This window comes from Narcine bancroftii, chromosome 1, assembly GCF_036971445.1.
Source record: "Narcine bancroftii isolate sNarBan1 chromosome 1, sNarBan1.hap1, whole genome shotgun sequence".
Lineage (NCBI taxonomy): Eukaryota > Metazoa > Chordata > Chondrichthyes > Torpediniformes > Narcinidae > Narcine > Narcine bancroftii.
Window position 1 is genome coordinate 367,395,036 of NC_091469.1, and position 25,737 is coordinate 367,420,772.

A 25,737-nucleotide genomic window follows, 5' to 3' on the forward strand; every position below is an offset into this window, starting at 1 on the left:
ATTTTTCTACCAAATTCCAACTGGGGGCCATTACTATACTTTGCTTCACAATAAACAATGCCTTCCATCAGGAGATGTGCAGTTCTCAGCCAAGTTGGGAATTTTGCCTTTAAGGCCTCATTGAGGCTTATGCCAGCTGAGAGCTGGCATGAAATTCATGGATGAATTTCAACAATTCAAAGCTCTACAGATTAAATTTATGAAACTTAGAGGAACAGGAAAAGTTTATATATTTGTTCTAAAGACTATATTGTCACTTTTCAAAATACAAACCCTAAACGTTGTCTTTTGAAGATTTTGTGATCTGCTGCATTTTATGTAAATGTTCTTATGAAGAAACTGGAATAAATTGTAAGATCTAAAAATACCTGATAAAATAAGTAGTTCAATAATTTCAGCATCTCCTAGATAAGCAGCAGCATGCAAAGGTGTTCTCTTCTCTGCATCCTAAAAATGAGAGGAAAATTAATTTTAAAAGAAATTCCTATTTGTATCTTGGTGACGTTACTGAAGAATTTTCCCACATCACTCATTGTTTTAAGATACACACTGATTCATCTGCCAAAGTTATAGCTAACATTATGCAATATTTGTTCCAATTCCAAAATCCACAGCACAAATTTTACTGATTCTTACAATGCTTAAGGCCATTTTGACCACTACGCTTGCAGAAAATCTAAAGATCTTGTAATAAATTCCCTTTCTTTCTGACACATGTAAATGGTTTGAAAAATAGATCCAATATATTTTGAAAAATTACTGAAGATATATCCACGACTTTACAGACAGTGCATTCCAAATCAATAATTCATGCTTACAAAAACTTCCAAATGTTCCCTGATTTTTTTTTTGCCAAGAGCTTTTAAAACATTCTCCTGTGGTTACTGTGCCTCCCACCAGTGGAAACTCTTCTCTTTCCCTTATTCTATAAAAACATTTCATTACTACTGGTTCTGTTTGAAATTTTCCAATAGTATAGTTTGCACGCATCCACCAGTCTCAAGAGACTTGCTGCTAACCAGGGGAAAAAAAAGAAAAAAACCTTTGTAACATATAGAGACAAGGACCCAGTACCAAGTATCCATTTAGTAGGTGGACAAGTGAAAAGCAGCATACAGGGGAAACTTTTTCTGTATTCTCAAGAGCTAATCAAAATCAAGAGAAATATGAGACACCATGAATTAAAAAGAACAAAATTAAGACCCTTCACTCTGGTCTTGAGCAATCCTTTGGTTTTCAGATAATACAGCACTGAAGTAATTGTTTATCAAATGAGATATTAAGTTGAGGCTTCATCTTTTTTTAAAAATATTGTGCAAGCAGTTTTCTGGGTATTCAGACCAATACTTTCTCTCAGCCAACATCACATAAAAGAATTAATTGATCATCTATATTATCTGCCAAGATGTTTTGCATTATTCAAACTGGCTGCATGTGAACATATTTTGCAAGATTTTTTTTTGAAAATACAAAATATAAAGATGTGAAAGAAATAAATGTTAACTACAACTGGACTAAGAAATTCCTTCTCTCGTAGAATTCAGAACATCTATTTTAGGTTATCCCAACAAGGAAAGAAGGTGCCTCAATTTAACATTTCATCTGAATAAAGGCTCTATGCCACTTGATGGCTTCATTCAAGCATCAAGTGAACTCAAGTTACAACAGGATATAGATCAGTTGCAGATATGGACAGACAAATGGCAAATGGAATTTAATCCACGCAAGTATGCAATGTTGCACTTTGGGAGGTCAAGTGGAAGGGGAATGTATATAGTTAATGGCAGGATTCTTGCTGTTGATGCGCCAATCCATTGCTCATTTGAAGTGGCCACTCAATTAGATAGGGTGGTAAAAAGGTGTGTTTTATGCCTGGGACTCATTCCATGGAGCATTAAGTAGAGGTTAGAGGTAAAACACAAGATTCTGTTGACACTGTGGTTAAGTGAAAAAACGCACAAATGCTGGAGTAACTCAGCAGGTCAAACAGTGTCTTTATGTAGCAAAGGTAAAGATACATCACCAACATTTCAGGCTTGAGCACTTCATCAAGTAGAGGTCATTGTAGCAAAACACTTTGGTTAGGATAAGGGTGTGGAGGCTTTAGAAAGGGTACAGAAAAAGTTTACTTGGATGTTGCCTGCTTTAGAAGGTATGAGTTATGAGGAAAGACTGATGAATCTTGGGAAGAATGATGGGTTGTTTTCTCTGGAGCTTAGGGGGATGTGGGCCAATTGGACAGAAGTGTACAAATTATGATAGGCGTTGATAGGGTGGATTATCAGAACGTTTTCCCCAGGGAAAAAGTGTCACACGAGAGGACTGCTTATGAGGAAGAAATTTAAGAAAGATGTGTGGGACAATTTAAAAAATATACTGAGAGGGGGGAAAATGCCTGGAACAGCTACCAAGTGTACTGACAGAAGAAGACACAACAGTAGCATTCAGAAGCCTTCCAGTTAGACACACAAAGGTACGAGAGCCAGAATTTTAGTTTGATTTGGATGTCATGTTCAGCACAGCCACATGGGTTGAAGAACCTGTTCTTCTGTTGCACTAATCATGTTTTAAGACCCAGTATGTCCACAGCATTTTGACTCATGAATGTACTACTAATTCAGAAGCAGCACCAAAGTTAGAGAACACGAAACACTGCAACATCGGAACAGGCCTTTGAGCCATGATATCTGCGCCAATACATCCAAATCTAATCGATGTTTTGGACCTGAACCCTTCTTCAGTAGTGATGAATAAAAAGGTAGGGGTGGGAGGGAAAAGAAGGTGGAGGAGCACAGGTTAATATGTAAGACATAAAAGTGGATGCAGGTGGGAGGGTAAAGAAAAGAAATAAGCTCCAAAGTGACAGGGGAGAGGGCAGAGGGCCAAGAAAGATAGCTCTCTGATTAGAAGGGAAAGGGGTGAGGAACTGGAGAAAAGGAGACAGAAGGTTGAAGGAAAGAAAGAGATGGGGAAGGGGAAATCATTGGTAATTGGTGAAAATGATATTGATGTCACCTGGACTCATATGAATTTGCCAACAGACAGGACATTCGATTGACAACACTGTAGCTTCATCTTTCCACTCCACCCTGACTCACCCGGAGAACAATGACACATACGCCAAGTGTTCACTGTTATTGTCATTGTCTTCATATTGGCGTTTAACATAATCATACCCAAGAGCCTGGTGAGAAGTTGTCCTCACTGGAACTCGGTGCCCCTCTTGGTAACTGGATTCTGGACTTCCTAGTCGAAAGACCAGTCTGGCTGGGTTGGCAGCTGAATGCCGAGCACCATCAGGCTGGGTACTTGTGCATCTCAGGGCTGTGTCCCTATTCCGCTACTGTTCACGCCACTGATCCACAAATGCAACGCCAAATCCAGCTTCAACAGATTTATCAAGTTTGCAGATGACATGACATTAGTTGGCCTCATCAGCAACAACGATGAGTAGAAATACAGCGAAAAGCTGGAAAATCTCTTGAAGTGGTGCAAGAATAACAACCTGAGTCTCAACATGGACGGCAAAAGAGGTGATTGTGGACTTCAGGAGGACCAGGGATGACTACCTTTCACTACATATTAATATCTTGGTAGGAAGGCGTAACAGCAACTGAACTTCCTTAGAAGGCCGAGATGGGAAAGTCTACCAACCACCATTCTGTCTACTTTCTACAGAAGCACTATTGAGAGCATCAGCCGGCTGCATTACAGTGTGGTGTGGCTACTATGGAGCATCGGATCAGAAGTCAATCCACACTACCATAAAAGCGGTAGAAGGATTACTAGGATCGCCTCCCCTCTCACCCCCATTGATGGGATTTAGTGGGATTGTTATTCAAAGGGGGCTCACAAAAATCAGAGAGTATTTTCCAGCTACTCCTGGTGGTAAAAAGATGCAGAAGTATCAGCACCAGAACCAGCAGGTGGAGCAACAGCTTCTTCCCACAGGTAGCAAGACTGCTAAAACAACTCTCTGTGATGTTACTATTTATTATTTATTTTAATACATGCACATACAGTATGTTCTGTGTGTACATATCATTTGTATGTGTATTATGCCTATAAATATGTTTAGCATTGGCTTGCATCATGGACCCTGTTTCATCAGGTTGTACTTGTATGATCGGGTGATAAATAAACTTGAATTTGAGACTGCTGAGATAAAATACAAAGTTTTGTTCCATTTGGCAGTACACATGACTTTAAAAAGAAATGTCATTGTGGTAATTGGGAGTGGAATTGAAGTGGCTGGCCACTGGGAGGTTCTTATTGTTACAGTGGACAGAGCAATAGCATTCAATTAAGTGATCTCCCAATATGCATCCAGGTTGCCCAATGTAGAGGCTGCATTAGAAGCACCAAATGCAAGAAATGATGCCAAAAGATTGAATAATTGTGAGGAAGGAGGTTCAAATTCTTGACGTTGAAGTCGCAAGGGGAGATACCGGTTTTGGGGGGGGGGGGGGGAAGGAAATCAGTTGATGTGTAGGAACGAAAGGGATGAGTGGACGAGGAAGTCGCAGAGGAAGTAATCCCTTCGGAAAGTGGAAAGGAAAGGGGAAAAATGTGTCTGGTAGTAGGATCCAATTCTTGGTAATGGAAATTGCAAGGAATGATGTGGAGGCTGGTGGTGTTGTCGGTGAGAATGAAGGGAACCCTGTCCTTGTTGCATTTATGGAAGGAGAGGTGAGGGCAGATGTGCAGGAAATTGAGATGCATGGAAGGACTGAGTTAATGGCAATAGAGGTAAAACAATGTATACTGAAGGACATCTCAGAAGCCCCCCCCCCCCCCCCCTCTTTGTTTCTACCTGAAGAATGGTCAGGCCCAAAACGTTAGTTTAAACACAAAAGTCTCAGACACCATGGCTGAAGTAAAAACACAATGCTGGAGAAAGTCAGCAAGTCAAAAGTACTCTTTATATAGCAAAGATAAAGATACATAACAAACTTTCGGGCTTCAGCCCGTCATCAAGTGTAACCAAAAGGGCTGGTTACCCTGTACTTCCTATGGATGCTGCATGATCTGCTGAGGTTCTCCAGCATATTTGAACCCTGCACTTCTCAGATGTCCTGAAATGGAAAGCCTCATCCTGGGAATAGATGCAGCAGAGATGGAGGAATTGAGAGAAAGGAATAGACTACTTAGAGAAGATAAGGAAGATGTGCAATCAAGGTAATTGTGGGAGTCAGTGGGTTTATCAAAGATGTCTGCATATAGTTTTTGAAATGGAGTCAGAGCAATCAAGAAAGGGGAGAGAGTAACCAGAGATAGGCCAAGTGAATTTGGTATCAAGATGGAGGTTGGGAAAGTTGATGAAAGCACCTATGTAGGTGCAGAATTACCTTCCCAGGTCACTTAATAAGCTTTTGTTTTTAAACTGATGTAAAATCCTATTAGGTCATACATCAGTCTCTGACTCTCAAAGAATTTATCATCAAGGAAAGCAATTAAAGACAATCTTAATAAAATAAGCTAACACAAAATTTGTTATTCATCTCCTTGTTACTCGATAATCTCTTCATTTTCCCTCATTTTTGGCAATCAACATTTCTATGAATGCCCAAAATTCATTGTCTAAATCTCCTTACAAATTAATTGCAATTATTTTCAACACTATTGTGATGCAGAGGTAATAATGCATTCCCTGACCACTCTACGAAGAAATAAAACTCATGATATGAAATTATGCCCCCATAAAACGAAACATGTACAGATACATACACAAAGTTTCATCAAATTAGTATCAAGAGTAAGGTGACAATGCATTTTATAACTAAAAGATTTATTCAAAGAGGAACATTCTTGCTTTGGAGGAAAGGTTCATTTGGACAACCACTGAGATGAAGGAGTTGTATAATGAATAAATTTTTAGCACATCTGGGGGTAGATGCAGAATTTTGATTAAAAAAGAGGGTATGCAACTGAAAGCTATGATAATGTTTGAGAGGATTCTGTCGTGTGTGTTCTGGACAAGCTCAAAGCCTTCTGCACTGCTTCAAAAGGGGAAACAATAATGCTCCCTTGCAAGTCCCCTCAGCCCTAAGTGACTCTGTGGTTCCAGTTTCTGAGGCTGACATTCATAAAACATACAGGTGTACATGGCTGCATCCTTAAAAGCCATGTGAACCAACTGACTGGAGATTTTGCAGACATTTTCAACCTTTCACTGCAACAATCAGAGGTATTCACCTGCTTCAAAGTGACTTCCATTATATCTGTGCCCAAGTAGAGCAAGATCACCTGCTTCCATGACTATTGGCTGATGGCGCTGGCCTCTACCGTGATGGAGTGCTTCAAGAGGCAAATCAACGGGGAGTCACGTGATGGAGTAGTGGCCGGTAGGGGAATACCAGCCCTCTACAGAAAAGAAGAAATAAAGTGAAGAAAATACAAAGTTCAAGAAATACAAAATATAACAAATAAAAGATAAAGTTGTAGAGAAAAGAAAGAAGATGGCACCCAAGAAGGAAAAAGTAAAAACAACGGGAAAAAAAGAAGAAAAGACACTGGAAGAGAAAGGAGAAGGCCTTACCTACATGAAGAAAGAGAGAGCCGCCGTGGAGATGAGAGCCCAATCTCCGAGGTTGGTGATGACCCCGCAGAGTTGCGACCCCATTCCCCCCCCCAACCGCTGTACTGCAAAAATGGCTCTCTGAGCCAAACAAAAGTGGGCAACTGCGCATGCGCAAAGAGTCGTGCATGTGCGATGTGCTTACTAAGGAGAAGGAGAACACTGATGAGAGAGGGGCTCAGCAGAGGAGCGGGCAAGCACAACGCGACCAGCTGAGAGATGCCCGACACCAGGGCTCTCAGCTGGAAGAGGAAAGCGACAGGAAAGGGTGTGAAAGGAAAGAAGAGCAGCAGCAGGAGGCCTAACAGATGAGTGGCCCAGAAGAAGAGGACCAACAGCAAGAGGCCAAGCAAGAAGAAGCCAAGCAAAGTGAGACAAGCAACTCATCAGGAAAGTCAGAAGAGACACAGATACAAGGAAGAGAAGAGGAAGACACCATCACAGGTACAGACACAGAAGAAGAGGAAGAAGAAGACCAAGATCTGCACAGAGAAATAGAAGGTAAAACAGATGAACAGAATATAGATAAAGTATTTTTTCAAGAACAAATGAGAGCATTAAAAGAATGGTTGACATTAGAATTTAGTGAAATTAAAAGAAAAATTAAAAGTACAGACAATAAAGTGAATAGATTAGAGCTGGTCATGACTGAAATAGGGAAAAGATTAGAAAATGTGGAAGAACGAGAAACGCCTGTACAAATGGAAGTGAATGACTTAAGAAGAAAATTGGAAGAAAGTGATAAAAAAGTTAAAGAGTCACAAGATTTTTTAGTCAGAAAATTGTTATGTTGGAAAATTTTAGTAGGCAAAACAACATAAAAATAGTGGGCCTAAAGGAAGATGAAGAAGGCACAGATATAAAGGAATTTATAAAAGAATGGATCCCAAAGGTCCTGGGAATGACAGAAATACAGGAAGGAATGGAAATAGAAAGGGCACACAGAACACTAGCTCCGAAACCACAGGCACATCAAAAACCAAGATTCGTTTTAGTAAAATTTTTCAGATATACAACAAGAGAAAATATACTGGAGCAGGCAAGGAATAAAATTAGAGAAGACAATAAACCATTGGAATACAAGGGTCAAAAAATATTTTTTACCCAGACATAAGTTTTGAGCTCTTAAAGAAGATGAAGGGGCTTAATACAGCAAAATCGATCCTATGGAAAAAAAGGTTATAAATTTATGTTAAGACATCCAGCTGTGCTTAAAATATTTATCCCTGGGGAGCAAAATAGACTGTTCTTGGATCCGGAGGAAGCACGAGAATTTGCAGAATGCCTGCAGGGAAGGAAGAGATGAAGAGTTGTAACAAGAATGAAGATTGGCGATAAAATATACATAAAAATGTTAAAATAATGTATATGTAGGAACTAAAGAAGGGAAAGAGAAGGGAAGAAAGGAAGTAAGGGAAAAAAAGAGGATGAACTTTGTTATATGTGTAAAATAAAAGTCTTTTCGGGGGGGGGGGGGATTGGGTGAGGGAGAATAACCGCCACTGTGAAATCAGTTGACGCTTACAAGCGGGTTTGCAATCCAAATGGAGAGGGGAGTTGTGGTTGCCTGGCAAGGGATAAGGGGCAACTCAGAGAGGGGGGGGGGAATTTAGGGCTAAGGGAATATTGGATGTGGTAGTTTTTGAAGCATTTTACGTTTAAATGTATTGTCATACATTGAGTTTAAAAAGGGAAAACTGAGAGATGAAAATGGGGAAAACGGGATGATGATGGTGAGGAAGCGGAAATGAGGTGTCAACAGGATATGAGATGGCCATGTTGAATTATATGACTATAAATATTAATGGAATACATAACCAAATTAAACAGAAGAGGCTATTAAATTTACTGAAAAAAGAAAAAATAGACATAGCATTTGTGCAGGAAACGCATCTAACTGAAGTGGAACATAATAAATTAAAGAGAGACTGGGTGCATGTAGTGGCAGCATCATATAATTCAAAAGCTAGAGGTGTAGCTATATTAATTAATAAAAATGTACCAATCAAAATAGAGGAGGAAATAATAGATCCGGCAGGGAGGTATGCAATGATCTTTCTTTTAAGTAACATAAGAAGTAAAGAAATAGGCCTCAAACTGGATGAAGCACAAAAAAGATTTATTGTGATAGCCTTAGCTGTAGCAAAAAAATGTATAATGACAACTTAGAAATCAGAGGAGAGCCTGAGAGTACAGCAATGGTACATGGAAATGAATAAATGTATTACATTGGAAAAAATAACATATAATTTAAAAAATAAAGTCACATTATTTGAACAAATTTGGGAACTGGACATGGAACACAACAGAGAGGTCTTGCCTCAAACATCCACCCCCTAAAACGATAAGACAAAATGACTTGATCCAGTGTGTAAAAGTAGATGAAACAATTTTCTTGTTTATTTTCATTGTCTGATGACATTGTTTAATGGTTTTATTGTATTGTATATGTTGAATATTTATTGGTTTTGGAGGGGGGAGAAAATGCCACTATGTATATTTAAGAGGGAAATGTTTGTATCTATTTTGGTTGATATGGTTCACAGTGTGAAAAAAAATATTTTAAAAAAGAGGCAAATCAATTGCTTTCTCAGGAAAATCCTAGATCCACTTCTATTTGTCCATCATCACAACAGGTCAACTGCAGATACTATCTCCCTGGCCCTCCACTCTCCATTAAAATACCACCTACATCAGGCTGTTGCTCAATGTCCACACCTCAATGTTCAACACCATTATATCAGCAAAACACGATCAGAGTAAGGGATTGCAGACTATGTTCGTCCTTCTGCAGATGGACCAGTCTTATCTTTCTCCATAACCATTTTAGAATTAATGGTACACCCCCATTTGCCTCATTTTTTTTCACAAAGAGGAAGTCCAGTGTTGCGTTCTCTCTAGAAGGAGCCTCAATGTATTGATTTGGGAAGCTTTCTAGGTCACACTTAACAAATTTCACTTGGTCCAAGTTCTTCGCAGTATATTGACCCAATTAATATTAAGGAAATAAAAATAACATGGGACAGTGGTTAGTGTTCTCTATCACAGTCCCAGCAACCTGGGTTCGAATCAAGCACGGTCTCTAAGGAGTTGGTATGTTCTTCCGGTGACTGCGTGGATTTCCTCCAGGTGCTCCAATTTTCTTCTACATTTCAAAAGCTTATGAGTTAGTAGATTACTTGGTCACATGGGTGTCATTGAGCAGCACAGGCATGTTGGGCAAGGATGTTCTGTTTCCATATTGTACCTCTTTGAAACAATGAAAAAAATATCCCAGTAATACTACCCTCTTATTCTCATAACTATCTGCAATCTTGCACATTTGATCTTCCTATACTATTGAAGGGCCTGTAATATAGTTCCACTATCATAACTTCTTGCCTCTGAGTTTATTTCCATGCATTCTCATTGGATGATCCCAAGAATATCATCTCTAATCATTGTTATTTTCTTCCTCATCAGAAAGAATAGGCCCCCACCCCCCTCCCTGCACCTTTAAAGAAGGGATAGATCATGGCCAACAAGGTAGGTGCAGTTCATAAGGTTGTCGGTTTCTTCTACTGGTTTAAACAGGACCTCTATATGTTCCTCATACATGAACTTGATAGTTTCAGTTCTGTCCAAAATAATCCTTCCACGCTTGAGTGGTCCCAGGCAAGCAATTACTGGCGATGTTACAAGTTTTCAGGGGTCTTTGAGCACATTCTTGAATTTTTTTCACCCCCACAGTCCATCTGACATCAAGCATACCATTTCTACATAGTGCCAAGGATCTATGTCAGAGAATTCAACATCAACTACTGGTTGCAATATGGGCAAGATTTAGGATCAATCAATAAATGAAAGAACAGACAGACAGCTGAAAAAAACTCAACATATAGAGCAAAGTCTTGGAGGAAAAAGGATAGTTGATGTTTTGGGTTGAGATCCTGCCTCAGGACGGAGCCAAAGACAGCCATTTCATAAAAGTGAGAGTAGGGGTGAGATACAGGATGGCATGTAAAAGCCAAACTGAGGGTGGGGTGCAATGATGGAGCCAGTTGGGCCAGGGGAATCTTGAGACAGGTTGGTAAAGACTATGAAACCAGGAAAGGGAGGCAGATGAATCCAGAAGGGGAAGGGGATCACTCTGAAGATCTCCTCTCTTTGATGGGAATTCTGAGAATCTCTCTTTCACCCTTCTCCCTGACGTTTCAATATTCCTTTGTTTCCTTAGATGAGTTTCTCTAGCAGATTTATTTTTCCTCTAACACCCTTCTAGCATCTGCAATCACCAGGATAAAATTCACAAACATTCCACTTGAACAACTTTAAATGATGGAAACAAATGAAAGGTGAATTTTACAATCCAAACCTCTTCCTCAAAATAAAAAGTTCAAGAGGAAGCTCCAGTGCACAGAGAAAAATTCATTAAGAGTCAGAGCAGCAATCAATCCTCTAGGTGAAAAAAAAATATCGGATATCCTCGGCGAAACAATAATATGGGAAATTGTATTTGAGATGAATCAGCAGTAGAAACTTCAGAGATTATTTTCTCAGTCAATTTCACAGAAACACTATCATTGAGTGGATGTGGCAGCTCGTGGACAAATGCAACCACAGTTGTTAGTTCATCTGATTTTCTTTTCTGCAGCATTCACTTAAACCTTTAAATAGTATATGCTTGAAACAACGGGAGGAGGCAAACCCTGAACTTTTCTAATTTTCACTCACGCTTCACGACCCGAATTTCAGCAACCTATAATGTATAAACAGAGGAGGAAAGATTAAAACAAGAGGACATGAGTTAAGAATTAAGGGGCAGAGGTTTAGAGGTAACATGAGGGGGAACTTCTTTACTCAGAGAGTGGTAGCCGTGTGGAATGAGCTTCCGGGAGAAATAGTGGCGGCGGAGTCAATTGTATTATTTAAGAAAAGGTTGGACAGGTCTATGGATGAGAAGAAGATGGAGGGTTATGGGCATTGTGCAGGGAGGTGGGACTAGAAAGGAGTGTTTGGTTCGGTGCGGACTAGAAGGGCCTAATGGTCTGTTTCCATGCTGTAAAATTGTTATGTTATATGCATGAACATACGGTACAGGCTGATCTTGTAATTTCAAAGTAACATAACATAACATATAACATAACAATTACAGCACGGAAACAGGCCATTAGTACAGTACAATGACTTCAAAACTTTTTTTTAAAAAACATACAGGCAACTGTACTGTCTGCATTTTCGGTATTGCTCTCTCACTTATCAGAAAATATTTGTCCACCCATCCATAGAAACATCAACCTAAGCAGAAATGATGCAGATGAAGGGGGTCTTTCTGCGATCTTAGCAAAATGGTTCAGATGACTGATAAATGGCTTATAACTACTGTATATTTTTTTAAACATAACTCCAAATTAAGGGAGGCTCCACTCACAAGGAACCAATATATTTACTTCAATAATTATTCCCAGCACTCTTGGGGAAATCTTTGCAGATTGAAAGTGACTCATAGTGTGACTGCAAAGGCAACCAAGAGCAGACAGGAAAACCATAATGAGTCACAGACAGAAAATAACTGAATACCCAAGGATGATGATGAATGGATACCACACAGAAGGATTTTGTTTAAATTAACAGTAACTGAATATTGCACATACTTTGAGATAACATTTTCATTTACAAGAATACACTAAAGAATGCAAGACCTACTTTCCACTTATGGGTCATCGACTTCCTTAAGGGAAAACAATTTAAGGAAGTTTTTGAATGGGGCAGGTGGAAGCAGGGGTTATGAATGAACTCCTGCCAGGCAGGAGTTTGAAATAACAATTTCAGGGCACAGAAGGTGACGGTTTGAGGAACAATTTGCCAGTGGTGGTGGTAGAGGTGGATACATTCATAACATTTAAAAAGCATTTGGACAAGGGCTTAGTTAAGAAAAGCAATGGGATAAAAGCATAATGCAGGCAAAAATGCAGGCATACAGGCATTGTAGTCGTTATGGATGAGCTGGGCTGAAAACATCAATTTCTGGATTGCATGCTGAACGCTATTGCGATTGAAAGCTGTTCTAAAGCATTAAAGGATAAACCAAAATATTCAATACTCTATAAAAGGTTCAGATATTGCAAGGCTGAGAGGCTGACCAGGGAGGAAAAAAGTGTTATTGAGATGTTTATTCAAAAACAAAGACAATAATGCTGATTATCAACATCTCGGGCGGGACGTGGGACAAAATGGATATTGCAAATGATGAAACATGTGAGGAAAATATACATAGTTTACCACAGTCCCCAGGAAACATTCCCAAACTTTGTGTCCCAGGTCTCTGCACATTTCTCTGCAATGGATTTACGACTTCCTGTCTAAGAGACCTCAGTGAAGATCGGTAACAACATCTCATCCATCACACTTAAAACCTGAACTCATGAAGGATGTGTAGTTGGGCCCTGACTATACGCCCTCGACAACCACAACTACCTTATTTACTTGAGCAATCATAGATGCTGTGTAATAGACAACTCACCCACCCACTCCCCCTAACTTTTTTTGGCCCAAAGAACACGTGTTAAAATTGACCTCCCTTTTTTGGCCCAATTGTCTACCCATCTGAGCTCCCTAGGCCACCTGTCCATCCAAGTTTTTAATGCCCCGACCACTCATCCATCCAAGCTCCAAACACCCTGACTGAGGACCACCTAAGCAACACTCTCATCCGAGTTCCCAACGACCCAATCGCAGATTCTCGCCCAAGCCACCCATCCATCCGAGCTTTCAACGTCCTGACCATAAATCCTCACCCTGGTCACCCACCCATCTGAGCACCCGATGCCCCAACCACGGTTCCTCGCCCCAGCTGCCTGCCTATTTGAGTTTCTGGCACCCCGACCATGGACCCTCGCCAAGGCTAAGGAAGATCAGCATATCCTCCCTATCCCTCAACAACTCTTGAAGGCGCAAAATTGAAAACGTACTTGCTAGAAACAACACAGGTTGGTATGGGAGCTGCTCTCCCCAGATCAGAAGCCAAAGGAGGTAGTAAATGCAGCTCTGAACATAATGCTAACTTCCCTTCCCTCTATAGACATCTCACATTGCCTGAAAAAGGCAACCATCATACTGAAAGAACATCACATCCCAGACATACTCTCAGTCTTCAAGAAGACTTGAGGAGTGTTAAAGAGGCTTAAATCAGTTTCTTCCCTGCAGCTATTGGGCTCCTGAATGAACCTTGGTACTCATTGATCTTCTTCATTGTACACAGCTGATTGTAATCTTCAAGATAACCTGTGTGCCTGTTTGCAGAAAAAACATTCTCACTGTATCAGCTATTTTGATACAAATAAACAAATTTAAAATTAACTGCTAAATTTTTCAATGATTTTGTAATCATGTTAGCTGCAACTTTTTTAAAAAAGTAGAAAAAACAATGGTGAAGTCCTGACTGTAAGTAATACACTTATTGATGAAGCAGATTAAGATTGTTAAATGAGCCTGGAGAGAAAAAAATACTGTCAATTTTATTTAAGAAAAGGTAGGCTTGATTAAAAAAATTTCTAAGCTCTGGAACCTGATATCTTATTTTCCATAGGTTAATAGTGAATATTTAATTTTTTTTTAAAGTACTGAACATACAGGCATTTGAACTCTTGTGCAGTACTACAGAATATTCAGTTTTGCATCTCTTCTAATTCGGCACTTCAAGAGAATGAATCCAAGAAAGCATCCAGTCAGGATGGAGTACCCAGATGAGGACTAAAAACCTGTGTTGACCAACTTGCCAAATGTATTCACAAACAACTTCAACATCTCATGCTGGTAGGGCGTGATACCCACCCATTTCAAACAGGTCTCAATCATACCGGTAACCAAGAGAGTGTGGTAGCCTGGCTGCATGTCTATTAACCAGTGGCATACACATCCACAATGATGAAGTGTTTTGAAAGTCTGGTGTTGAAGCAAATCAGCTCCTGTTAGAGCGATGACATGGTTCTATTCCAATTTGTCTTCCACAGCACAAGTCTACAGTGGATGCCATCTCACTGGTTCAGCACAAAGCCCTGGAACATCTGAACAACAAAAATGCATGATCAGAATGCTCTTTATAGACGACAGTTCAACATTCAACACTATCATCTCCTCAGAACTGATCAGTAACCTCAAAGACCTGGGGCTCAAAACTCCACTGTGGGATTTCTCACTTCCTGCCCTCAATCAGTGAGAATTGTTAAGAACATCTCCTCCACATTTTCCATCAGTACCGCAGCACCGTGCTCTACTTGCTATACATCTAGGACTGTGTGGCTTTGTACGATGACACCACCATTTAAAAATTCGCTGATGATACCACAGTAGTGGGTTGTATCAAAAGGGGCACTGAGATGCAAGATGGAAACCATTCCAACAGTGGTATGCTTGATCTTGGGCAGTTCCTTTACACCTCCACATTTTGCTCTTCCCATCACTCCGATACAGGTCAATCTTGGTCTCATCTGACCACTATACCCTTTTCCAGAATTCTGCAGGTGCTTTGGCATACTTCTTGGCAAACTGTAAACTGTTTCTGTGCCTAACTAGTGGTTTACATCTTGCAGCATAATCTCTATTTATTTTCATGAAGTCTTCTGTGGACCATAGTCATTGACACACCTTCCTCCTGAAGAGTGCTTCTGAACTGTCAGACATGCGTTTGGAGAGTTTTCTTCATTGCAATGAGAATTCTTCTGTCATCAGCAGTGGAGATCTTCCTTGGAAGACCAGTCCCTTTCTTAATGATCTTCCAAACTGATGATTTTCACGATCCTAAGGTTTGGGTGATGCCTCTTAACTGTTATATTCTTGTTTTTCAGCCTCATAATGGCTTCTTTGACATTCATTGTCTCATCTTTAGTCCTCATGTTGAAAAATGGCAACTATAGATTCCAAAGGTGATCAAAAGCTTAGAAGCAAGCCTTGCTCTCTTATAGAAGCACCAATGAGGCAATTTAACATACCTCAGTAATCACAAACACCTGTGAAGCCAAATGTCCCAAACATTATGGCACCCTGAAATGAGGGCATTATGTATAAAAAGTGCTGTAATTTCTACATGGTCAAACCAAAATATATGAATAATGAGAATGTGCACTTCAATCACATGTGAATTGTTTGATTACAAATTTAAAACTGTGGAGCACAGGGGCAAATAAAGGAGAAAAAAAACTATGGTTGTTCCAAACATTATTCAGGGCTCTGTACAATGAGTTCAGTAGTCATGCCCACTTACAAAATGCAGGAATATGATCAATTAATTGCTGATTGCTTTTAGTGAGTCTGCCAGTCTCATTAAGTTTCCTAAAGCAGAAAACATGATAGCTGCTACCTTCAAAGTGCTCACTCATATGAACAAAATCCAATGTTAAAACTCTTGATGACTCAAAGAATGACGTAATTTATGAAAATATTTCTATTTCTTGAAAAGGTCTTTTAAATTCTTCTTGCACATATGGGTGCAATGGGTCGACCGTTGAGGTCATCAAGAATATCAAGTTCTTTGGAGTGCAATTGGCAAAGAATCTCATCTGGTCCCTTAACACCAGCTCCACAGCCAAGAAAGCCCAGAAGCGCCTCTAATTCCTGCAAAGGCTGAGAAAAATTAATCTCCCACCCTCACTACATTCTACAGAGGATGTATTGAGAGTATCCTGTGCAACTGCATCATCGTCTGGTTTGGAAGATGTACCGCCTTGGACCGAAAGAACCTGTAATGGATAGGGAAGTCAGCGGAAAAGATCATTGGGGGCTCTCTTCCTACCATGAAGGACATCTACAACACTCGATGCAGGCAAAAGGCAATAAACATTGTGAAGGATGCCACACACCCCTCATCTAAACTGTTCTCCATTCTGTCATCTGGTACCATTGCACTCGGGCCCTTACATCCAGATTGGGCAACAGTATTTTTTCCCCAAGCCATCAGGGTCCAGAATTCCCAAAACATATGTGGATACTGTACAGTGGACAGTTACTGCATACTTCTTAATATGTTAATGTGTTTAACTTCTAACTTATATTTATGCCAATAAGCTCTGTGGTCCTGGAGAAATGTTCTGGTCTTTAATGTGCGAGCATGGTATGAACAATAAACAAAGGTGACTTGACTTGGGAGGGCATCATCAAAAAATGTTCTCAGATAATTCTCTGAACTCTTTATTTGAACATGAACTCCTCAGAGTGCCCTTTATTAACTAATTTCCTTCCAAGCTCCAAACAGAACAGAAAATAGTACAGCACAAAAATAGGCCCTATGAGCCATGTCTGCATCAAATATGATGCTCAATTTAACCCAAATCTAAGCCTCTTGCACATATACATAACCATATTTACATATCCATTTAGAAACCTCTTGAATGCTACTATATTTGCCTCCATTGCTATTGCTGGCAGTCCTTTCCAAGCACCTACAACTCTCTGTGTAAAATAACTTCCCCTATACACCGCCTTTAAACTCTTTCCATCACCCCGCCACCCCGCCCCCCACCCCACCCTTAACTGCATGTCTTCTAGAGTGTGAAATTTTTACCCTGGGGAAAATTTCTGACACTCAACCCTATCAATGCCTCTCATAATAGTCCAAAGAAAACATGTTTATCCCAACCTCTTCTTTTAGCTCATGCCCTCTAATCCAGGTGATGTTTGGGTAAATCACTACTGTACTCTTTCCAAAGTTTCCACACCCTTTCTGTAATGTGCACAGAAGCTACCAGAAAATGTGTAGACCCATAAAACACAGGCTAAACTGAGCCCTTTGAAAGAACTATGGACAAAAGGTCTAAGTAGCCACAAGACAATGGGGGCTCACTACAGCCACTACAGTTTTATAATTATTGACTTACAAAGGCAATTGAAATAATTATGGACATGAATGGACAAAGTAACTGGAGTTTGACAAAGTTCTGTAACTGGTTGGAGGGAATGGGGAAATGTATATTTTTAATCTTTCCTTGTTTCAAAAAGTTCTAAGTAGAAAAAATAATGGGAGCTCAAGGCAGTGATCTACAGTGTAGATCAAGCAAAAAAATGGCACACGAGAAGATTAGCAGTAAGGGGAGAAATGACGCAGGAGTAACGATGAGCAGCGCCAAAGCAGAAGATGGGATTATTTTGAATGTTTACTTTGCTAACTTTGATATACAGGGTTTTTTAAAGGTTTATTTCATTCTATTTAGTTCAGTTTGTGGGGCGGGGGGGGGGGGGGGTTATGTTACTCTTGTGTCTATCTTCACTCTTTCTGGCTGATGTAGACTTCGGTACAGAGAGACCACGAATGATGGAAAGGCATGATAAGAGCGTCACTCATGACTGTCAAATGAGTGTGTTGTGAAGGTGAAATGATAAGATATAGAAACACAAGTGAATAAGTCTATCAAATTTATCAGTATTAACATAAATGGCCTGAACAGCCCCATAAAAAGAAAGTGGGTTCTGGCTCACCTCAACTGAAAGCAGATATAATATTTTTTACAGGAAACATATTTGACGAAAAAGGAACATGACAAACTTAAAAGGGATGGGGTGGGGCAGATGTTCTCCTCCTTTCGCTCCAAAGCTAAAGGGACAGCCATTTTAATATATCAAAAGGGTCCTGGTGGTGGTGAGCAGTGAGGTTACAGACCCGGCCGGGATATTTGTAATCATGCACTGCCAACTATATTCAGAACCATGGGCACTACTAAACCTTTATGCGCCAAATTTTGATGATGAACAGTTTATGCAAAGTGCTTTCCTGAGGATGGTAGAGGGAAGGCAGAATACATTGATGGGTGGAGACCTAAACTTTTGCCTGGACCCCATTCTTGATAAGACAACAAAGACACTGGTGAGGTCCAAAGCGGCAAAAACAACTCTGGCCTTCATGAAAGAATTAAATTTGATAGACACATGTAGATAGAGGAACCCATAGGCCAGGGATTATTCCCTCAGACATCCCAGTTGGAGAACTGAGTCCTTGAATCAGAATACTTAGCAAGATTCGTATTTGATCACTCACCATTAACTTTTCAGATAACAATGCCTGAAAAGCAAGCAAATACAAATAGATGGTGTTTTAATGCTAAACTGTTGAGAAATCCAGACTTCTGCTCCTTTGTAAGAGGACAGATTGCCCAGTTCTGTGAAACGAACTGCGCCTCAACGGATAGCAAATTTTTAGTATGGATACACAAAAGGCCTACCTAAGAGGACAGATAATTTCATACACCAATAGTATCAAAAGAAAACATCTAAGGGAGTTAGAGAGACTGGAACAGGAGATCACAAAATTAGAAAAAGAAAAACAAAATTTAGGATCAAATGAGAAATATCAGGAATTGGAAAACAAGAAACTTAAATATAATACTCTGTGAACATACAGAGTGGAAAAAACACTCTTGAAATCCAAAGACATTGTGAACAAGGTGAAAAAACACACAAAATATTGGCATAGCAACTGAGAGCAGAGGAAACTCAACGGACAATTAATGCGATTCAGTCAGGGCCAGACTCGATAACACACAACCCAAAAGAAATTCATGATACTTTTAAAACTTATTATGAAATATTATATAAAACTGAGGCACCAAGAGATATGGATAAAAATGAGGAGTTCCTGGCAAGGATTGAGCTGCTGAGACTAGTCCATTAAGACCAGATGGAATTAGATGCCCCACTTTCTAAGGAGGAAATTGAACAGGCCCTGGGAACCTTACAAACAAATAAATCTCCGGTACAGGACTAGGCGGTGGAGTCGCAAACTTTCCTGAAGTTTTTTTCAAACAGCCATTGTTGTGGTGATACCAAAAAAAAACAGGGACTCAACAAAGCCATCCTCGTACAGACCCATATCACTACTAAATACAGACTACAAAATAATACCCAAGGCACTGGCCAACTGATTGGGTCAATATCTCCCTAAACTGATAAACCCGGACCAAGTGGGCTTCATTAGGAAAAGGCACTTTGCCAATAACTTAAATAGACTGCTCAACATTATTCATTTGGTGCAAACAACGCAAGATCCAAGTGTAGTAGTCTCACTGGATACAGAAAAGCCCTTTGATCAGCTAGAATGGTCTTTCCTTTGTAAAGTTCTGGAAAAACTTGGAATGAGACAAGCATTTGTCAACTGGGTAAAAACGCTGTATGACAATCCATGGGCAAAAGTCAGTACAAATGGGCAAACGTCATCATTTCCCCTTAGTAGATCAAGTAGGCAGGGATGTCCCCTGTTGCCAGGGCTGTTTGTCCTAGCATTGGCAGAGACTATTAGCAAAGATCCATTGATAAAGGGATTCAAAGTGGGTCAATGTGAGCACAAAATAAACTTAGTGGAAGATGATGTATTGTTGTAGCTGACAGACCCAGCCAGGACCTTGCCAAAACTGCTCGCCACACTGGAGGACTACAGAACAATATTGGACTACAAGGCCAATATAGAGAAAAGTAATATTATGCCAATGAATAAATTTAACTATGAAATGTCAAGTACCAAGGAATAAAGATTGATAATAATTTGGAAAATCTATATCAACTTAACTACCCCCTATGCTTGAGAAGATTGAGGAAGATTTGATGAGGTGGAGGGACCTGCCTATTACTCTAATGGGGAGCGTTAACTGCACAAAGATGAAGGTGATGCCAGGAAATTTACATGGGACTACAACCAGTCGAGGTTCCTTGCATCCTTCTTTGAAGAGAGGGAGACACCCATCATAGTGCCAATGGGATTACATGCAATGGGGGAGGAGATGGTAAAGGATTTCATATACAAATGGGACCCCAAATCAATAACAAAAGAAAAGGGCAATCTCGTACTGAAACAGATGATCAAAATTTGGTTTGAAATTATCAAAAGCACGAGGGAAAAATGAGGAAATATTGTCTAACGCAAAAATGATTCAAAATTAGTTGATGCCCATGAACAAGGGAAACAAAAACTTGGAGATTTGGCACCGACAGGGGGTCCAATATATTAAGGACTGCTACAAAGGGAGACAACTCGTGTCCTTCGAGCAGCTAAGGGGGCAAATACGATTTGTTTTACAGAACCTTTCACTGTTTCCTCCAATTAAGATCATTCCTGAGGGACAGGTGGGCTCCTGTAATGACCCCGCCTGTGCCTAATCAGGTCGCGAGGTTGCTTTGACAGGGAAATGCACCTAAATTTATATCAAGAATGCACTCGGTACTCCAAGCTGAAAGACCAAAACAAGAATTGTATAGATGAAAGGAAAGATGTGAGTTAGACCTGGGCAACACAATTGATGAAAGATGCTGGTCAGACTGGTGCAAGGACAGTGTCACAATAATCATCAACTCTAGATATAGAATAGTTCAGTACGATGTTTTTGCACGAGCTCTGCCTCACACCCCCAAAAATCCACAAAATCAGAGATGCCAGAAACATGCTTCAGATGTGGAGTGGAGCAACCTGGTCCTACGTAAAGGTAGCCCCATTCTGGCAAGATTTGGCCAACATATTAATAATGAAGGTAACCTTCCCACTGGACCCAACACTATATCTACTAGGGAATCTTGTGGATATAGGCTACAAATTAACCAAATTCAATTCACATTTATATCCCTGGCCATAGCAAAAAAAAAATGAATGGTGATGAGCTGGAAGTCCTACTCCCCTCTTCTTATCAGCAAATGGGCTTCCAAGATGCACAGGTATATTCCCATGGAAAAGATTACCTATAACTTTAGGAACCGACATAGCACCTTCGTTGGAATATGGCAACCATATCTGGAATATATGGGAGCACTACTGTAGCCATTCCCCAACAAAAAGGTTTATAGAGAACTGCTAACATAGATTAAGAAAAATTGCCGACACAAGGGGATGACCCCATGGTCAATTATGGGAAATGCTGACACCACATTCAACCTCTTGTTTATTCTCTTTGTTCTTCTCCTCCTTTTCTAACTTTTCTGTTTTATATCACGGATATCTTTTCTTTTTTCTTGGGGGGGAGAGTGGGAATGGGGAGGGAGAGATGTCATATATAAGTAAATCACTGGATAAAAATGAAATGGTTAGTAACAACCAATACTCTCCTGTTTAAGATTGAAAAAAAATCAAAATAAAATATGTTTTAAAAATATTTCAAGTGCAGATAACCAAACCATGCATCTTCTTTTCCACCCTATCTACTTAGGTGGTCACTTTCAATGAGTTATGGATCTGAACACGGAGATCCCTCTGCAGATCAATCAATGCACACACCACACATTTGTCCAAGTGGTGTGTGAGAGAGCGCGCGCGAGAGTGAGAGAGAGTGTGAGAGCTGAATTATAGAGTTGCAGGATTGGATATGAACATCAGAAAAAATTCCCATTTCTCATCAGTTGTCAACTTCATCAATCAATGAATTTCATAAAATCTCTTTTCACCATATCACGTACAGGGTCCAAAAACTGGACTAAAAAAGGGTGTATTGTGAGGAGAAATAACAAAGATGGGTTGCATTCTTGGAATTTAGGAAGTTAGGGCATAATCCAGGATTCAAATTAAGAAAACTTAATTCAAACAGTAAATTATGCTAATTTTAAATTCAAAATTTATTTTTGAAAAATTATGTTCACAAGTAATGACAAAAATGTAGATATAAAGGCATCATAATACAGTAAGCCATTGTCCTTACACACAGAACATATTCAAGGAGGGAAATGTTTTTTTTTGTGTATAAATTGCTTCCAAAATAAAAATAAAATCATGCTACAGTGGAAATAAACTTCCCAATTTACAAAAGCAATAGCATCTCTTGAACATTTTTGCAAAGACAGGAATCTGTTCAATATGTAAAAGAATGTGCAGCAAGTTTAAAGCTGAAATCAATACCATGAAAAAAAACAAATTAATGCAAAAATAAACTTTTCAGTATGAGTCAGACATATAATGCCTGGAGAAAATTTGAAGTTTGAAAAGAATGTTTCTCCCATTGGCATATGTTTTTGGAAATTTTGTAATTGAACTCGCCCAGTCAGACAGAAATTGAAAAATAAACAGACATGCAAACCATAAGATCTGGTTATCATCTATAACAGCTTGCATTTCAAAAATAACTTATACTCACAAAACATACTCTATATATTCAGTAACTTCTGTCTTGATTTTTCAATGCATCCTCCACTCATGAGGCAATGAAAATCAGCAATAGAATTAATTGTTGAAATAAATGACATGTTTGCTCCCTTTTGAAAACTTTCCTAGCAATATTATTTATTTATTAAACTAAATCCCAGAAATGATGAAATATCAAGATCAGTCTTTCTTTATCAACAAGTTCTCAAAGTTAAATAATTTTCATTTGTGGGAAGCCTTGATAAGAAATAGGAGCAGGAATAGGCCATTTGCCCTTTTGAGGTAAGGGAAAAAAAAATCTGCAGACACCTTGGTTGAAGTAAAAATGCAATGCTGGAGAAACTCAGCAGTGTCCTTTATTTAGCAAAGATTAAAAAAAACATAGCCAACATTTTGGGCTTGAGCCCTTCATCACGGTATGAAAATATGTCAGCAGGCATCAGATTCCCCGAATTGGACTGCCTCATCTTTATGATGGACGTCCAATCCCTTCATACCTCCATCCCCAATACAGGTCTTGCTTCTTTCTGGACCAGAGATCCCATGATACCTCACATGCCCTCCATCTTTTCAATTACTTCAGATTCCCTGAACTGAACCGCCTCATCTTCACGATAGATGTCAATCCCTTTATACCTCCATCTCCCATATGGAAGGTCATAAAGCACTTCGCTTCTTTCTGGACTAGAGACCCAACCAATCACTCTTTACTACCACCCTCCTCCGCCTGGCAGAACTTGTCCTCACTCAAAACAACTTCTCCTTTAACTCGTCTCATTTCCTGCAAATCAAAGGAGTAGCCTTTGGTTACACAAGTGAAGAGATGCTTCACTTGGAAGCCTGTTTGGGGCCTCAGACTGTGGTGAGGAAGGAGGTGTGGCACCTCCTGCAGCCAGAGGGGAAAGTGCCGGATGGGGTGATTGTGGACTTGTCTGTGGATTTTGTGGAGCAATCCATGCTCCAAGCCTACACAGGAAAGAACCTTCATCTCTTCCTCTGCCATATTGACGATTACATCAGGGCTGCGTCATGCACCTGCAATGAGCTTGTCAACTTCATTCACTTCACAGCCAACTTCCACCCCGATCTCAAATTCACCTGGTCCATCTCCAACAACACTCTCCCCTTCCTGGATCTCTGTCTCCATCTCGGGAGACAAGCTTTACATTGACATACATTACAAACCCACCAACTCCCACACTTCCTCACACTCTATACCCTGCAAGGATTCTATCCCCTTCTCTCAATTTTCCATCTCGGCCACATTTCTTGCCAAGAGGAGGTCTTCCAGTCCAGACCTTCTGAAATGTCTGCCTTCTTCTAAAAGCATGGCTTCGGCTCCACCACCATCAACTCAGCCCTCACCCACATCTTCTCCACTTTCTGCTCATCTGCCCTGGCCCCCTCTGCCCCAGACGCAACAAACACAGAATCCCCTTATCTTCACCTACCACCCTACCAGCCTCCAAATCCGACACATTATCCTCTGGAATTTCCAACATTTACAATAGGATACCGCCTCCATGAAACACCTTCCCCTCTCTGCCTTCCATCGGGACCATTCCCTCCATGATTCCCTTGTACATTCATCCCTCCCCACCAATCACCCCGCCCGGCACTTTCCCCTATGGCTGCAGGAGGTGCCACACCTCCTCCCTCACCACAGTCTGGGGCCCCATACAGGCTCACAAGTGAAGCAACACTTCACTTGTGTAACCAGAGGATTGATGTACTGCATCCAGTGCTCCATTTATGGCCTTCTGTACATCAGAGAGACTGAGCGCAGATTGGGAGATCGCTTCACTGAACATCTTTGCTCCAAACGCACCCATGACAGAGACCACCCAGTAGTTTCAGTTCTGTGTCACACTCCCATACTCACATGTCTGTCCATGGCCCTACATTCTATCCTACCAAGACCACCCCTTAAATCAAAGGAACAATACTTGATTTTCCATCTGAGCATTCTCCAGCCAGATGGCATTAACATTGACTTTTCCATTTTCTGCTCACCTGCTCCTCTCTTCCACTCACCCCTCTCCAACTCTCCTTCCCCCTTCCCTCCTCCCCTTGCTTAATGCTGTCCCATCCCACCCTATTACCTCTTGCTTTTGCAACCACGCCTCCACCCTACTCTTATTTGGGATGCCTGCTGACATTTTTCCATATCTTGATGAAGGACTCAAGCGTGAAACGCCAGTTATGTATTTTTACCTTGACTATATAAAGAACACAGTTTGACCTGCTGAGTTTCTCCAGCATTGTATTTTGACTTTTTGAGGTATTCTGCAACTCATCAAGATTACAGCCAATCTTTTTTACCTCAGTACAGGTACACGATCCTTTATCCGGACATCTAAAATCCGGAAAGCTCCAAAATCTGGCAAGTGGTCGGGGGAGGCGGCCGAGGGACCAGTGGCTGGAGGACACTGCTGGACGGCCAAGGGACCGGCGGTCATGGGAGACACCTGGGCGGCTGAGGGACTGGCGGTTGGGGGACACATCTGGGTGGCCGAGGAACCAGTGGTCGGAGAGGCGGCCGGGTGGACGAGGGACCGGCGGTCAGGGGAGGTGGCCGGGCAGCCGAGAGACCACGGTTGGGGGAGACAGCTGAGGGAGCGGCGGTCGGGAGAGACGTCCATGTGGCCAAGGGACCGCAGTTGACTGGAAGGGGGTGGGCTTACCGAAATCCAGAAAAATCCGATGTTCAGAACACATTGTGTCCCCCCCAACGGTTCCGGATAAAGGATCGTGTACCTGTACCACATCCCTGCACCAGTTAATTGAAATAATATCCAAAATTCCATTGAACATTGTCACACTTCCACAGTTGTCTTCACTGAAGAATTCTGAAGATCAACCTCCTCTGCTTGAAAAAAGATTCTATCATTTCATTAAAAATTATCTATCCCTTATTCCAAGAGTGTAATGCCTGGTTCAAGACAACTCAGCCTCAGGAAACATTCTCCCTGATCCAGTTAACAAGCCTTGTAAGCAGTTTGTAGATTTAAGAAGATTTCTCAATGTTCCAAACTTCAGAGAATATAAACCTGATCTAACCAATTTCATCTAATATAGGAAA

General features: G+C 40.6%; 1 protein-coding gene across 8 annotated transcripts in view; it reads right to left on the reverse strand.

The window, feature by feature from the left end:
• Positions 1-25,737, reverse strand: part of LOC138750698 (serine/threonine-protein phosphatase 6 regulatory ankyrin repeat subunit A) — a 226,568-nt gene that overhangs the window by 151,042 nt on the left and 49,789 nt on the right. For all 8 annotated transcript variants that reach the window (XM_069912781.1, XM_069912764.1, XM_069912800.1 and 5 more), the window contains one exon: positions 369-447. In XM_069912781.1, the coding sequence (XP_069768882.1) occupies positions 369-447 (79 nt within the window). The remainder of the gene's footprint in view (positions 1-368; positions 448-25,737) is intronic.